This window comes from Neopsephotus bourkii, unplaced genomic scaffold (assembly GCF_033783945.1).
Source record: "Neopsephotus bourkii isolate Nb327-2 ecotype Australia unplaced genomic scaffold, CSIRO-AGI_Nbou_v1 NB_1542, whole genome shotgun sequence".
NCBI lineage: Eukaryota > Metazoa > Chordata > Aves > Psittaciformes > Psittacidae > Neopsephotus > Neopsephotus bourkii.
In genome coordinates this window covers 6,000,834-6,018,293 of record NW_026902018.1, presented here as the reverse complement: position 1 = coordinate 6,018,293, position 17,460 = coordinate 6,000,834, and the positions used below count along the sequence as shown (strand labels likewise).

The window sequence follows — 17,460 nt, the reverse complement described above, 5'->3', positions numbered from 1 at the left end:
CTCAATACAAACTTCAAGACAATTGCTGTGGGAATCTACTTCAGGGTAAAAACATACGAGCTTAACATCTGAGACAACCTAATGGCTCAGTGAATTAAAAAGAGTGAGTGGTTGTGGTTCAACTTCCTTTTTGTGCCTGAAATCTGGCCCCTTTCTCTTTTTTGGTTGGAACATTGGCTTTCTTGGTGCCAGTTCAGAGAAACCCGATACAAGGTCAAAGTCAAAGCAGCTCACAAACAGAAACAGTAAAGAAGTCTTCCCCTGCATATTCCTATCCCCTTCCTGAGTCAGCAGTAGGACTGGGACATCAAAAACTAGGATGAGGTTTTGTGTCACTCATGCCAACTTATCACCTTTAAATTTAATTTTTTGTGAGGTAACTTTTCAGCTAAATCAGTTTCCAACAGAGCTAACTACAGCTGTGTAAGCACCAGCACAAGGGAGGAGGAAGGAATGACATGACCTGCGGCATGGAAGGAAAGGCTGCCCCTTTCAAAGCAGCACAGCCTGAGATCAGCACAAGTCGGTCATGGAAACCACAGCTTAAGTGCCTAGGCCCAACTGTCATGAAAGCTAAACCTCCACACAAGCCGATGAAAAGCTGACTTCCTCCTCCTGTTCTTACGACTTCCCAAGAGGCAACAAAAAGCCACCAAGACAGTGATGAGATGTCAGTTACTCCAGAGCCCAAAACACATCCAGCAGCAAAGTGGGCTCTAAATGTGTGTAGGAAACGTTTCCCCTTTCCTAGAGAGAAGGGATAGCACTACCAGAGAGCTGTGAGTGGTATTAACAAACACCCCAATGTGGTTTAGTTTTTTGTCTAATAAGGTTCTAATCTGCCTTCTATCCCAAAATACTCCTCCTAAAAGCAACTTTAGAAAAAGGAAAAGAGCAAGCTCCAGACAATTACTTTATTTTTCAGTAATCAGCTTATTTAACTGATTCCACACAACAGATATCTTCAGAAAAGATAGTCTCACTCCAGAAGAAAAATAAATAAAAGCCTGAACAAACCCGTTCATGCATACTTAGAAGCAGAGGTTTTCCTGAACCTGCAGATACATTAGTGCAAAATGAAAACTATCACAAAGCCATTAGAGAAAGCTCATTGCTACTGTCAGTTCAGTATTCCACTGCAAAACAAAACAAAAACCCCAAGCCACTAGAACCAAGTGGGCATCTCACCACTATCAGGAGTTACTTCTCTTTGGTATCACTTACAAAACAATTTTTGCATGTTTTTTCTATATTTTAAGAGGACGTATGTAGCCCCTCAACATACTGACAGGTCTGTGTTTTGTTCAGACAGGGCATCAGCATTAAGACGTGCTGGCTACTGTAACTAAAAGGCAGATATTTCACAATTATGAAACACACTAAAAAATGCAATGTAAAAGTCAGCCTGAATGTCATTTGGGGTACTTTGCACCATCCAAATCCCAATGAAATTGGGTAAATTACATACTGAAGCAGTTTGGAGAGTATTGATTGGCGGTGCTCAAATGACTTCAAGGGTTACTCAGGACACATCAGCAATACCTGGTGAAACAAACTGCCTCCCCCCCAGACAAGTGAGTAAGGTATTGCAGTAACAGCTGCTGATTTTAAGAAAAACTGCAAAATGAAGTAACTGCATATTATAAACCGTAAGCCTAATTGCAAGTACTTAAAACATACCCACACCACAGCCAAATTACTTTCTACCATGTAACAAAAGCTCTCATTTGCATTCTAATCACCACAGAGTATTTCAGTATTTTATGAAAATTATCTTAAAAGACAAAAGAACAACTTCCAAGAGAAGAGATTTTCCCTCAATAGAACAAAGTTGTGGAGATTTTAGGTACTGCTAAACAAGGTAATACAAACATGTGCACAACTCCACTAAAAACTGGACCATCATGAAGATTCTACCCAAATCTAATAGAACACTATTTCTATAAAAGCCTTTCTACAAGCCATATATATATATATATATATATATGGACATGTGTGTATACCCACACACCCCCCTCAGTACTTCATACACCAGCAAGAGGCTGCCAGGCCTGGGGGGCACACAACCTTTTGGCAGCCTTTCAGCCCATGTGCCATGGCACTAGACACCTCCTGGATGGATGCTAGGACACATCCCTTCTGCCAGGGACACTAGGCTGCCCCTGGGCCAGCACTCACCCAGTGGAAAGGGGTGGCAACAGGAATGCTCCTGAAACAGAAACCAACCTACTGACACCACTGCAGAACAAGAAACCTCATCTTGCCCACATATCTACCAACAGCTTTTCAAATAACCCCATCTGAATTAGTGACATTTATTACTACTTGGACCTTATTAATCTACCTGGCCAAAGCTGACAAGGAAGTAACATGTGTATGACTTTTAATGTACCCTACAAAAAGATGAGCTTGAGAATAACTTTTTTAAACACCCAAAAGTTGGCATAAAGCAAAGGAAAATAAGCTCCCTTCTGAAAAGAAGACTGATTCACAAGCAAACAACTGTCTTTAACAGCTGACCTAACAATTAATAGAATCTAGGTTTTACACAGATAAATCACCTAAAACACACTAGTTTGCTGCATTTCACATACACTATTAATTTATCTTAAAATAGTCAATAGAAGTCAGTATAGTCAATATAAAAGTTGTATTCTAAAATATGTTTATGGCTCTGTATGCTTCATTGAGTGATTTGGAAATCAAAAGCAAATACAATTGAAATCGCTCAATAAAATCTTGTAGGGCTTGGGGTTTTTATCAGACATCATTTGAAAAGTTCATAAAGCACCTAAGCGCATGTATTTTCTGGATTACCCGAACAAGACCCAACTTCATCCGTGAGCAGCACCTGCTCACAGCAATGAAGGCTCGCCATGGACTGGGCTGCATTATTGAGTGTGCAGCCAGCAGGTCAAGGAAAGCAATGAAGGTGGTGATGCTACATCTGGAATACTCTCTCCCAATACTGGAGCAAGTCCAGCACAAAATCATCAGGATGCATAGCAGGCTGAAGGTCATGACATAAAAGAGAAAAAAAAAAAAAAATGGAAGAAACTGGGTTTGTATAGACTGGATGTGTGGAAAGCAGCTAATGTCTCTTTTAAGTTACATAAAGGGGAATTAGGGAGAAACTCAACCAGACTCTTTTCAGAGGTAAAAAAGTACAAAGGACAAGAGATGATGGTCACAAGCTGCAGCAAGGAAAACTCTCATGTTTGTAAGGGCAGAAGTGTCACTGGGCAACTGGTTTACCACTAGAACCAGAAGCTGCCCAGAGATGTTGTGGAATCTCCATCCCTGGGGATTTTGGAAACACTGAGTGGACAAGTTGAGCAACTTGATCTAATTTTGACATCAGCCCTGTTTTGAGTAGGAGGCTGGACTACATGACCTCAGGAAGTCCCTTCCAACAACATTACGCTGCGAAATATTCCACAGCAAGAGGTCATAAACATTTTTATTAAATATCAAATTGATCAGTTAATTTCTCAAAGCTATGACAAAGCATCAACATAAAAAGCATTAAAATACTATGTTGGCGAAGTATTAGTTCTCAACTCAAGCTGAGCTGTACACGTAATCGGTAACTATTAACTGTTCTGTGGGTTGCAGATTCCCCCCTCCTAAACAAGGAGCTCACCGAACTAACAGAGCCTGGTGTCCTACAAATATACACCTCTGGTCTCGAGAGTACCAATAAATCCATCCATAAAACTGGGGCATCTGTCACATCTCTTCGGGGAAATCTGACTTCTACGTGACCTCCTGATGCAGTCTCTTCCTCAGAGGAGCAGCACATAGGATCTCTTCATGCTAGCAAAACACCTATTTTTAAGAAACTTGCAGAAACTTTCCACCTTTAAGATTTTACCATCTGTCAAATTCGATGGAAGGCAGGCAACACGTTCAAAAATCACATGTAGAGGTACAAGAGATGGACTGATGTGACCACATACCGATACTGTGTACGCATAAGCTTTGTTTGCTTAATAAACTGTGATTAAAAAAAAAAACACCAAAATTATCTGTTTTGGTGGGCTGGACCTTGCAATGTTAATAAAATGAGTATTTATAAAATGCAAGTGTCCCTGAGCTGCACTCCTTGACTGTTAAGCCAGGATCCCATTACTTTGGGCAGACAGGAAAAGCTGCAACCCCTTATCTCCCTCTTAAAGACAGCTCAGATGCGATCAGAGAGCAAGTAGCTGCTGTCCTATACCCAATGCTGCTGCACAGCTTGCAAAGGGCCTGCTGCATCACAGGGAACAGAGAACAGGAAAAGCAGCTCTAATTAATCCTTTTGTGTCTCAGCATCAGGTTAAGCAAGTGCTAGAAGTCTGAGTGACTGAAGGGAAACACTAACCCCGGCCTTCTCCCCAGAGGGAAGAAGCCGATAAACAGCCACCAATTACAGTCCCTAATTCTCCACTCTGCTCCTTGCACCGAAGAGAATGCATTAAGGTTGGCTAACTCCTTGCTCCCCTTATCACACCAGAACATGTTAATTACAAGGTATCGACACCCATAAATCACCCATGCTCCCTAAAAACACACACAAACAGGGACATGAATCTCTAGACTTGCTCTGCCATTGAAGGGTGCTCTCTCTGGATCAATGCAATAGTTAACAGAAAGTATCTTACAGGCTGTTTTTGATCCCTGCCACTCGGCGGTTCTCCAGATCACAGCCTGACCCTCACAGAGGGATGGCAAACATTACCTTTTCATGTAACACTGGTCAGTCTCAAAAGGCAATATTACACAACCATCCAATCCATCAAGTTTTTTATTTTTAGCTATATATACCTACACCTTGCAGATAGTTTTGTTCCTGATTTTTTTCCTGAGTGTCTTCATATGTTTACTCCCATTTAATTTTAAATTACCCATCCTCTAAAAGCAGGGCTCTTCCAGGTACAAAAGTAAAAAGGAGCAGGACTTTGAGAAAACCACTGCCAAATGTCTTAAATATTCTTTTCAATATTACTTAACATTCATCTATTGATATTAGAAGTTAACGTTGCCATTCTTCTATAGCACATCAGTAACACAAAGATGTCTTTGTAACAACACAGTCAAATTGAGGCCAAGAAATTCAAGACTGAGCTTCAAGATTGTTTTCTCCCAATTGCATTCATCTTTGTTATTTATATGCAGTTATTTGCAGCTTCCATTCACATGAGCCTGATGACAAAAGGTCTTCCAAAAACTAGAAAATACAAGATAACATCCCTATCATATTCCCATTCACCATTTATTTCCAGAAAGATTGTTTTATGATGTCAAATTATCATTCTTGCCAAATTACCACTGACCACTGGATGAAGAATAATTCACACTGGAAACTTAAAGGTCAGCACTATCATGTTTTAATCACTGTTTCAGTGTGTTTAAAGCACAGCCTGCTAACCGGTTGTTTTCCACCCCTTACAAAAACAACCAGAATTTGGGGAGGATGAGACAATCTCAAAAATCTTTCATGTTTTACTGTGTCAGAAAAGCAGTCCTTAAATTTTCAGATCTGGTCTGAAAGTCACTCCCAGCTGACTCTGAGGTTGACAAACTCCTATTGTGGAAAGAAAGGGAACATCACATGAAGAACTTCACACTAAAACCCCTCAAAACAATCCTGAAGCAAAAGGGGAAAAAAAAAAACAAACCACCAACCAAAACCCCACAACATTTGCATATATTTGGCTAAATGAATTCAGAGTAACGAACAGGACCGTATGACTAAATAATTGCTCAAAGAATGTCCTGCAGTCCTAGGAAATGCTGAGCATTTTGTCTAAAACTTTGTGCTGTGGTCATCCCTTAGTTTCACATGCAGAATACTGAAAATAAATAACAGGATAGAAATGTACACTGCCATGGTTGTCCAGTTACTAATCACTTCACCCCCGGCAACCAACTTTCCATGCAGGATGCAAGTCTGTACCCAGGATGAACACTTTTGGCAGAGTTTAACTGGAGGACATTGAGAGAGGGTTTGCCTGATAACACGTCTTTCTGCTTACAAAGCTCAGAAAGTGTAACCACAACACAGCAGTAAATACACTGCTCTGTTCAGTTTATTTTTACTCAAAACCTGATTATGTTAAAAATAACTGCACTAGGGAAAAAGAGTTAAATGCCTTTAAGGATTTTCAGATCCAGATGAGAGAACATTCGCGTACAGTCTATTCAGTCAACATCTTCCTCTATTTCCTGTGCTGTTGTTTTATGTTGTGATCAATATTTCTCAAACATTCTCCCTCCTGCAAAATCAAAATGGAAGACTGACTGTAACAGCACTATCCTAAGAATACTTCAATTACACTTCTATTAATTTAATTAAAAGAACGGTACTGTTTTCAATTCCCTAATCCAGTAATCCAGAAACATAAAAATTAGGAAAAACAACGGAAAGAGTGAAGACTTTTAAGAGTTAAGTCACTTTTTTTCCATGCCACAATGCACTGCTAAATAACTAGCATCTCCCGAGTGATACACATTAGCTGGGGGTCTAAACCAAAATCATCAAAGCCTGCTCTGCGTTCTCTCATTGAAGTGTACGAATTCAGATGGATTCTGCAGTTGCAGGAAACACCTCCATCTGCACACTCATAGCTTGCCCTCTACCCTGCCCCCCAGGGAGAAGCTTCTTCAGATCCTCACTGCATTAGCAATCAAAGCAAGGAAAGAAACATACTATGCACTAAACTTCATAACCCATACGTCTGTTGATTGGCAAGTAATCTTATTTAATCATAGGAGCTTGCATGTTAGGCACTACAATACATTACAGTTGCTATGGCATTTAACTACAAGTGTGTGCATCCAACACCTCCCTTATCAAGTATACAACATAAACTGAGACTTTGTTCCCTGTCATTTCACACCCAAGACAGAGAGCAACAACTAAGAGCACAACATACTGAATTCAGTATTTCATGTTAATAATTTTAGAATAGAAAAGACAGGAGCCAAGTGCATATTTCAGCTGAACTGGAGATTTAGAATTTTTGGTTAGTAATTTCGTACAGCATTCAGAGCAGACACAATGTGCTAGAATAAGTTTTTAAATAAAAGATACCCTTATATAGTTTTGAGGGGGTAACAGTTTCAGTAGAGAACTTAACATACCATTTGAAGGGGCAGAAAGTGGCCCCGTTTCCCCTGTACGTGCTCACTGGCATAGTGACGCCAAAAAAGGGCATCGGCTGCCACCCTACTGCTGGTAATCTCTGATCTGTGGTGAAACATTTCAGCTTTAACACGTTGTCTGTTGAACACACTTTTAACAGCCCCTTGATAGGAACAGGACTATCCCACAGCACACAGCTTGAAAGTACTATTCCCAAGCATCTTACTAGATCAGACTGCAAGTGTAAACCAGTGCAGTTCACCCCGACATTATCTTGCCCTGACTCAGGTGATAAAGTACACTGTAATGAAATACAGTCTGTACCATAAGCTATAGTTTTACGCTGCACATATTGATGTGGTTTCTAATGCTAGAACAATAACAAGGGTATTTTTACACCATAAACACAATTTCTGATTTAAATTGTGAAGGTTCTTCCCACAGCAAAAAAGTGAAGGCCACAACTCCAAACTTTGTAAGAGGCTAATCTCCCAGCTAAATTCAGGCCTAGAGGAAAGCTTCCACCCTGAAATACAGGATGACTTCATCTTAACAGGCCAGAACAATTCAACGACTATATGCAAAAACCTATAGCTATAAAAATCTGTAACATACAGCTGAAGGCTGTGAAGAGCCTCTGCTGAGAAATGCACTAGTTCACAGAAAATCAAGCATTAGAGAAAGAAAATAATGCTGATAAAGCTTTCACAAAGTCAGCCTCATTTAGTACCTCTGGTCAAAAAACATGCCAAAGAAATGGAGACAGGACTGGAGGGAAGTTGACGAAATAGTAACAGAAAAAGTTTTTCATCTGCATCCCTTAAATTCTTTCAGAAGTCGAGGGGGTTTAACCTGTTTTACTAATACAAGACAGAATATGAAATCCTAACCACGCTGACCAGGCATGTCAGATTTATAACCCGGTCACTAGATACAGCATCGCACAGCATCAGCCCAACTCATTTAGATTACTAAAAGCAAAACCCGCATCTCGCCCTCTTAATCCTGTTAGCTCACATTTTCAGTATTTTGCAGTTCGTTCACCTCGCTCCTTCAGACTGATACCAACCAAAGCAAACACTTGCTATCGTTTTTCAGTGAGACTCAGTGCAAGCCTTCACGATACAAAACAACCCCGCGCTAGAGCGGCGGAAGGGAACTTTCACCTGTATACTCGTTAAATCAGACGCTAACCTCGCAGCCTGCGCCGCGCAGGCAGCACGTCCTAGGCAAAACCAGGCAGGGGCAGCGACCCGTCTGCACAGATTCACTTTTCTTACCATCCCTGACCTCAGGGACGGGCAGCCAGGTGAGCACAAAGGGAAACGCGGAGCTGCTAGCAGAATTTTACGACCTTTCCCCCTTTTTGAACGCCTGCAATCACGCTAGAGACGAAGAAAATTAAGAGAGCAACCTACTCTGGAGGCAGGGGCGAGAAACAGCCAAGAAAACAAACGCACGACTGAAAGGAAACGAGTCGTTCAGTTGCACTCATAGATGGAGGGATTGAGGGGCGGGGGGGGAGTGCAGCGAAAGAGGGGAAGGGTGATGCCGAGAGGCATCCTCGGGAGCACGGAGGTCAAAGCAGAGCTGAGGAGAGCGAGGCGGAGATGCTTGAGCCCCGGCTTCCCCTCCCCCGAGGGCAAGGCAGAGGCCTCCCCCCATGCAAGGGCGGGCCGGAGGCCGGGGCCAGGCCCCGGGGAGGCTGCGGCCAGGCCGGGCAGCAGGGAGGGAAGGAAGGAGGGAGTTGTTCAGGGCAGGGGCGCTGCCCCAGCTGGGCTCAGAGCCGGCACTCACCACACCATGCCGTAAGCCCCCTCGCCGATGTACGAGAGGTTGGTGTAGCGGGGCCCCACGTCGAACGCTTGGCCCCGCACCATCTCCGGGCCCCCGGCGCTGGCAGAGCCGCCCGCAGCCCCGGCCCCCGACACCGCCGCCATGTTGTCCGTGCCGGGAACCGCGGTGACTGCGTGCGGGGGGGGCGGAGGCGGGGGGAGGAGGAAGGAGGGGGACGAGGAGAAGGATGCGGGAAGGAGAAGAGGCGCCGCCCGCTCCGCAGCTCCGCCGCTGCCGCCGGCTCCGAGGCCCCGTAAGCGCCGTCACCGCCGCGGCCGCTGTGAGGAGACGCTACCGGCCGCGCGCGCGCGCATCGGCCCGGGCCGGGGGGAGGGGAGGAGAGGGCGGGGGCTCGCGCGGAGGGAGCGGCGGGGCGGGGCCTGAGTGAGGGGGCGGGGCCTGAGTGAGGGGGCGGGGCCGGGCACTGCGGTAACCGCAGCCGCTGGGGAGGGGGCGCGGCGCGCGGGTCACGTGGCGGGCGTGCCGGCTCGGCGGGCGCGCGGCCGGCCGGCGCCATTAGAGGCGTCAGGTGACGGCAGGCCCGGGGCGGGAAATGGAGCCGAGCCGAGCCGAGCCGAGCCGTGCGGTGCGGGCGGCTCCGGGGCCGAGCGAGAGCCGAGAGGAGGCCGCGGGAGCGGGCCCGGGGTCCCGCGGGCCTTGCGCCCTGCCGCGTGTGTGCGGCCGGTGACCGGCCGTGAGGCGCCGGCAGGAGAACGAAGGGCCGCGGCCGGGCTCGGGGGCTGGTTCCGGAGGCGGCAGGGCCGCGCTGCACCGCCCGGTGTCCCGGCCGCAAGGTTATTGTACGCGAAAGCGGAGTTACTGAAACAAGGGCAGGTTTATTTCTGACGTTTCCCGACTCCAACGCGTAGTTTTGCAACATCTGTTTAGCACGTTGGTTTTCTATGGAATTACATCTTCCCGGTAGTTGTGTACCATGTAAGTAACTGGAGGCTTTGAATAGGAGGTGAAGCTGCTGTTGATGGTTGGCATCATGTCATGGTCGCTGCCTGCAACAGCATCGCACCGTCACTGTTTTCTTGCAGGGCTCCTGTCCTGAAACAGCTTTTGCTTGATCTGGAAGTTTACAGAGTTAGGCACGAGGACCTTAGCTTCACTTGTGAGGTTTTCCTGCAGTGCTCTGATGATCTTAACAAATACATTGACCCCTGATAAAAAATCCTGCTGCTGCTCCCCTTAACTGCTATGGCCGCAGCTGCGTGAGAGATGCTGTGTCTTCTGTACCTTTCAAAAGTCACTCAAGTGCGTGCCTTCATACATCTTAGCGTGTCAGTGTCTGCTCATGCATACCCACCCCAGTCCATAAGAATGCCCCATTGTGGAAGGAGCCAGTATCCCTTGACAACAAAGCTTTTTTCCTTGTGAGTAGCCAGTAACTTCACAGGCCTCTGTAACAGTGCTCAGGCAGAAGCTGTTACATGACAAGCCAGTCTCTCTTAGGTTCCCAGAGGTTGTACTCTGCTGCTTTCTATCTGGCTTTCAACATTTCTCTCTCAGCAAGCTGTCTTTCTATTGACATTTGTACTACTGACATCTCTGCTGGCAGTTCCGAGCTTCATGTCGGTCTTTCCCTTGAAGGTGTCCCTGCCAGTGCATTTTGTCTTCCTTCTCCCAACTGCCAGAGGTTTGTTTCTGGGCATCCCACCTTTTGTCACTACTTGCTGCAAGCAGCAGCTTCCTTTGCCATCGACTAAACAATCGCAGTTTTCCATGGCTGCTTCCAAATGGTTGCTCTACAGTCTCCTGATTACAGCTTGCTGACATCCCCCCAAGCACCAGGCTCACTGTTTGACCAGTAGTCAGGGGGGAAGAGTTACTGGTTCCAGTCGTGCAGCCGGTTAGCCACACTGCAGCCCGAGGACTCTCTTTGAGACAGATCTACCCTGCAGGGTCTGGGCTTCAGATGCAGCTCCTGCCTACTCTGATGGAGTGAAAGCTGGCGAGGATGACCAACAGCTTAATAAACAGTGTTTAACAGACATCCAACCACACAGTTGAATGTGTTTGAGTGGGATAATGCTTCTGATGTATTTATTTTCACTTGTATAAAGTGCTTTCCTTTCCATGATGTGTTCTTGAACACTTCAGAAATGCAGCGTTATTTTTCTCAGACATTTTAGGGAGCAATAAATGTGAACAAACATTTTAAATTTTCTGAAACCAAATAAAATATTATTTAAAAGGTTCTCTTGACTCTAAAAATGAAATGATGGTTACAGTCCTGATTGCATACATAAATAAATCTGTCATCAGCAAATGCAAAACAAATGATTATAGAGAATCGAGCTTAAACACAACCTGTCATAGCAAATCTAATTACAGACTGGTGTGTATCTAGATTATTTTATACCTTCACCAGGATGTGTCTGATCAAGAAGGAAACCAACCAGGCAGACCAGGAAATTGTGGGAAGCCTGTCAGCTCCTTTGAGTGCTGTGTTCAAATACATGTCTAACCCAATTAAACCCAAATAAGCGGTCAAAAGGCTTTGGCATGCTTTGCCAACAGCTTTCCTCTGTGACACAACTTAGGGTATCTATTTCAGTGAAGCACTACAGTTACTGAGATAAGACAGACACATTATCAATTGCTTTTCAAGCTATTTAAATAGCTGCCATTACCTGTAGTTAATGTTGGGTCTTTTGCTTTAACAAGGTGACATTAAAGCCTCATCTATGATCAAAATAAAGGGTTATTATGTTGGGGAGAAGAGGTGATACTTGCTAAAAACATGACAGCAGATAATGAAAAGCAGGAGGAAAAATACCCCTTTTATTTCAAGCAAAGCACTGCTAAGAAGAGTTTGGACAAACACAGTATCTTCAGTTCGAAGGCTATCTTAGGAAACAGCCAAGCCATACAATAGGTCAGTTTAAATATGTCATGGTTTGGACTATATCCATCTTCATATCAAGTTCAGGAGTCTCATGGATGAGTTCATCCTACAGTCATGGACTAGAAATTCTCTGTGCTGTTACACGTATCTGTTAACTTTGGGTTCTCTAAATAGGTCTCTTAAAAAATGAATGTCTTACTACAAAAGGCCCATTGAGCCCTGGAGACAGCATTACCAGGTTTAGGAACAGGACAAACGCTGAAGGGCTGCCCTGCACTGCTTCTCTTGACTGGGGCTGGAGAGATTTCACACCTTTGTGCTGATTTAAAACTAAAGCTACATCTGCCCAAATCATCATAGAATCACAGAATAGTTCGGGTTGGAAAGGACCTTAAGATCATCCAGTTCCAGCCCCCCTGCCATGTGAGGGACACCTCACACTAAACCATGCCATCCAAGGCTCTGTCGAACCTGGCCTTGAACACTGCCAGGGATGGAGCATTCACAACCTCCCTGGGCAACCCATTCCAGTGCCTCACCACCCTAACAGTAAAGAATTTCCTCCTTATATCCAATCTAAGCTTCCCCTTTTAAGTTTGAACCTGTTACCCCTTGTCCTGTCACTACAGTCCCTAATGAAGAGTCCATCCCCAGCATCCCTATAGCCTCCCTTCAGATACTGGAAGGCTGCTATGAGGTCTCCACGCAGCCTTCTCTTCTTCTCATCATTATATTAACTGCATTATTTGTGTGGGGACACTGAAGATGTAGCTTTCTTGGTAGCTACTGTAGGAGTATGGCATTTGCTTTCATAGTACCTCAGCATGACCCTGAGCCTCCCCATCATTCCAACAAAACGCAGGCATTAAGGATATAAAGCAATTTTCCCAGCATTATTTAAGAAGACCTCAAGCCTCTGTGCGGGGGTGACAAGGGAGAGAAATAAGACACGTAAGATGTTTTATAAAGATATATTTTAACTTCTAAGGCACTCAGGAACCATGGTGATGAATCTGACACAAACTTAAATTGCTTAGATAGGAGCTCTGATCCACTGGGAACTATCCTGACATTCATAAAGAGCATCAGATGCTAATAACTTCTAGTCAGTACTTACCTGGGCCTGATTTAACTGGTGACATACAGCTGAAATCCCTTGAGACTGATTTTCATTTACATGTCAACCACTGCTTTGACAGCGTAAAGTGACCTCAAGGAAAATGAGAATCTCGCTGTCATGCCATTGGGAAGTCAAAACCACTCTCTCACCCAAATTGCTGGGCAACTAATGCCAAAACATATTCACTTTCCCCCCCAGCACTTCCTTTTTCCCCATTCAGCATTCTGACTGATTTTGCAGGAAGATTATGGTGGCTTATACACCATGGAGTTAAAACTCATAAACAGACTGCTGTTTGCTTTGTGCATGCCAAAAGGAGCACAGAAGATTATTAGTTGCAGAACTCTACTGTCAATAAGAACCTTGATCTTGCACTGGGTATCATTCTGTCACTGTCAGAATGTGTCACTGTTATAGGAAATGTCTTGTACTATCTATCATGTTCTTGTTAGATGTGCTGTTCACAAATACAGTTTCAAAACACAGTTGTAATTTCAAGTCATTTTTATCTTCCTTAGTTTTGTACAAGCAGTTTACAATTATACTTTAAATGTTTCTAAAGGGATCCATTTTATAGCAACCTGAAAAGCTGATAATTGTAACAATTATGATTAATATACTGACATTTTGTTGCTGTCTATGTAAAAGTTGGTTTTATTTTTCAGCTGCAGTAGCAGCAGTATGGAGGCACTGTCCTGCACTTCAGTAATGGAAATTTCCCAGCCTCAAAGCACACTCTGTCTTAGTCAGCTGCAATGAAACAGTGATTTCAATATTGTTGTGTGCTTTACTTGTCCTCGGTTATCTGGAGCTTGTATCTTTTGAAAAGCAGCTACTCCTCATGAGCTTGCATCATCCCGCCCAAGAGTTAAAATTCAGTCAACAAGCTGTGGATAAGAGAATTGAGCCACCGAATGAAAGCTTATTTTACTGGACTGACAAAACACAACATACACAGTCAGTATCTGTACAGTGAGTTGTGAGGATGCCACTGAAGCCCTGGTGTGTGACCATGGTTTTCTTGTGCTGAAGCTTTATGCAGTGGACAGATATTTAGTTTTTACAAAAGATTTAGCTAGTGCATAATATCTGTCTCTTTTCTTTGTATTTCTGGTATCATTTATCGATAGGAAAATACAAGAAAATACAGAAAAGGATGTAGGATTATTACAAAAGAATATCAGAAGTCTCATAATTTACAAATACTAAAATATGCAGTCTCTTTCCCCCACTTGTTCTCAGTTCAGCTGTAGACGGGACAAGCAATGCCTCCAACAGAGGCAGAAGTCAAAGCATGTAGAAACAGGAATACTGGGGGGTTGCATTGTCCGGATATTGCGTAACTCCATTTTTAATACTTCTTGCTCGTAGCTAAAAATTTAGGGAGCTTTTGTGATGAAGATGTGGCTGATGTGAGCACAGAGGATAAAGGATGATGAAGGAAAGAATAAAAGAGAATATGGGGAGGAAGAATGTAAAAGAAGCAAAATGAGGAGGTACTGAGAATGCATTATGGGAATAGAAGGGTTGCAGTTGGAGGGGTGACATCCAGACCCCACTGCACCCGGCTTTGTGCAAGTGAAACAGTTGGCAGACACAAGTTCCTTCATGGGGAACTAGTTTGGGGAACGATACCAGATCTCCTAAAAAGAGCTGACCAGAACTTGCTTTCACTGATGTTGTCAGCTGGGGTAATGCTCATCACAAATACACATTTAGCTCATGACTTTCTGATGGCACAGGTTTACTTCCTAGTTGCCCACTGTTATTATATTCAGCCCAAATGATGGGCAGTGGCTGAACAGAAACAAGTGGTAGGGAACAGTCTGCTACGGGGATTCTGTGATTAAAAAATCAGCCAACATTGATACATCACCACCTGTATGAGCAAGTTGGAGGCCATGGCACAGTTATTCGGAATATGAGTTTGCACATATCAACTGTCACACTTAGCTTTCTTGTTGCAGATAACAAAGAAACAGGACTGCCTGCTTCTCCTTCACCAGCCACATCTGCTGACACCAGACTGCAGCAGAGGTGCTTCCAGATTTATGGCTGAGACACCCTGAGCACCTGCAGGGAAGTCTGCATCTTTGCTGTCTAAGCTGCTCCTGTGCTTTGGGAGGGAAGGAAGATTATGAGCCTCTTCTTCCACTTTGTTCTGTCCACCAACCTAAGAGCCCAAAGAGTCCATTCTGCATTTTTTTACTAGAGATCACATACATGCATTCATTACATCTGTTTCTAGAGTCCAAAACTGATGAATCATCATTCATTTTTAAGGCACCCATTTCTTACAGCAGAGAAGACCTGTGCAGGCCCGAGAGATTTCCTGAAGGAAATGGTGTCACAGTATTTTGTAAAGAAGAGGCAAGCTGTTGGAACCTGTGTTGCATTACAGGGGTAATGCAATACCTCTGAGCGCTTCCTGTGTATCAGAGATACAGTTTTCACCACATCATAAAACTTTCAAGCTTTTGTTAATAAACACTGCTAGAGAAAGAATAATATCCAAATATACACCCCCTGTGGCATCTGTTATTATAAACAAAAGAAGGTTTTCATTACATACATATATATATGATGAATATATATATTTATCAGGGGAGTATTTGTGTGAGAGAAGCAGATTTGAGGGCCCTATCCACTGCCACATGTTGCATCTCTCATTAGGCCATTTGGACTCCAGGCATATGACTTTTGTTGTATGTAAATAGTGAGATGTTTGAGCAAATGTGATTTTTTACTACTGGTATTTGTCACTTTTTAAACAATGTGGATACCCAGAGAACCAACATCTGCAGAATTACAGCACTGAGCCTTGTATGAAAATGGCAAAAATAGGATTTGCTTCCAACAAGAATGATCTACAAGGGCTGAGGTACCTAATCCAATACACAGCTTGTGCAGATGCTCAGAGCAGTGTCAGCTCGATGTGTGGCCTTTCTCACTTGACAGCTTTGTTGTCTCAATTAATTCTCCAGGCTGAATTAACCGAGCCTGGAAAGGTAGAGCTGGGGAGCAGAAGGGTGGAGGTTTTTCAGCACCAGCGACCTTGCTGGTGCAGTTTGCACCCCAGCAGATAAGATCTGTGGCAAGGAAATGTGAATTATTGAGACTGATCTTCTTGTGATCATGGTGAGGACTTGGTCTGCAGCAGACAGGCTCATGGGGTGGGGGCTGGGGAAGAAATTCGAGGTTTCTGCCAATTCTATCGGGAATAAGCATTTTGATAGGTAACCACAACAACGCAAAGACAGGCTTGGGTCTCATAGGGCTTTGTCACTGAAGGAAGCTTGGGAAGTTCAGGGCAAACTGTAAGACAGCTGTTTGTTCAAGCTTTCTGGGACAAATGGGAACATCTGAACTGCAGTTTCATGGGGTAATCCTGCTGCATGGAAATGCAAGACTGGAAACAACTGTGTACAGTTCTTGCTTCTTTAAATGGCTATCATATTTTAAACACTGCCACATAGAATATTACCAGTTAGAGCAGGGGAAAGACTGAGCCTCAGGAAGGTGCTCCCTCAGCCACCAGCACTAGACCAGCAGATCAAATTAATAATTAAAACATTTGTAGCTTCCAGTATTTTGTAAGTTTTAACAAGGGGAGAATTATCTGGCTCGCATTACTGTTGTCTTACCTGACATATGGTGGTTATTACTCCAGATATTCAGGGCCTAATGACAAGAGATGCCTTTTATGAGTGCAGTACATCCATTGTAATCAAGTGCTACATTAATCTTACTGCATTACCGAGTCTCTGGGTTTTGTACAAGTGACACAAAGTTGTTGTGAGGATCTGCCAGTCTCCTGCATCTCAGATAACTTTTCACTATGATGTCTCATTTCTTATTGATGTTAACAGAGCCAGATTGAATCCCTGGCCTGGAAATCCTGAGAGAAAGATCAACAGCAAGGAAAAGCATTTTTTACAATTGCAGAAAAGGCTGCTTTAAAAAGGAAAAAAAAAAGAGAGAGAGAGCACACTGCTCTTTTTGAAGGATATGGCAAAATATCTGCAGAGCAATGCTCTGCATCCAATTTAACAGGTATCATTAATGGCAATAGGGTAAGATTAAATGATTAGGCTCTGCCAAGCAGTATGTGTGGGGGGAGCAGACAGCAGATGTCCAGCCACTTAGGCCTCTGCCTTGGGCACCAGACCGTGGTATGGAAATACGTGTGGATATTTAATTGTTATTCAACTACAAGTTGCCTGGATTTATGAGTCTGGGAAGCACATATGCTGCAGTGAGAAATGAGTGTTTATTAGCACAGCAGCTCTGCCGGCCTTTCCCGCAGAGAGACAAAGTACCTCCATCTATAGAAAATGGATTAGAAGGGAGCAGCATACCGCTCTTATGTCCCATTTACCTTTGTGAAGTGCAGCTGGATAAATGCCAATATATGGATACGTTTCCATCATGAACTCTGAACAGCTTTTACTGCTGCTTGTTACACATAATAAAAAGGCAGCAGCTGTCCTCTTATCAAATCGCCATTTGGAGAAAGGTACA

General features: G+C 43.9%; 1 protein-coding gene across 1 annotated transcript in view; it reads right to left on the bottom strand.

The window, feature by feature from the left end:
- Positions 1-9,285, bottom strand: part of MAPK1 (mitogen-activated protein kinase 1) — a 34,087-nt gene extending 24,802 nt beyond the window's left edge. The window contains exon 1 of the mRNA XM_061370809.1: positions 8,927-9,285. Coding sequence (XP_061226793.1) covers positions 8,927-9,069 — 143 coding nt within the window. The 5' untranslated portion in view covers positions 9,070-9,285. The remainder of the gene's footprint in view (positions 1-8,926) is intronic.
- Between the last annotated feature and the right edge of the window lie 8,175 nt (positions 9,286-17,460).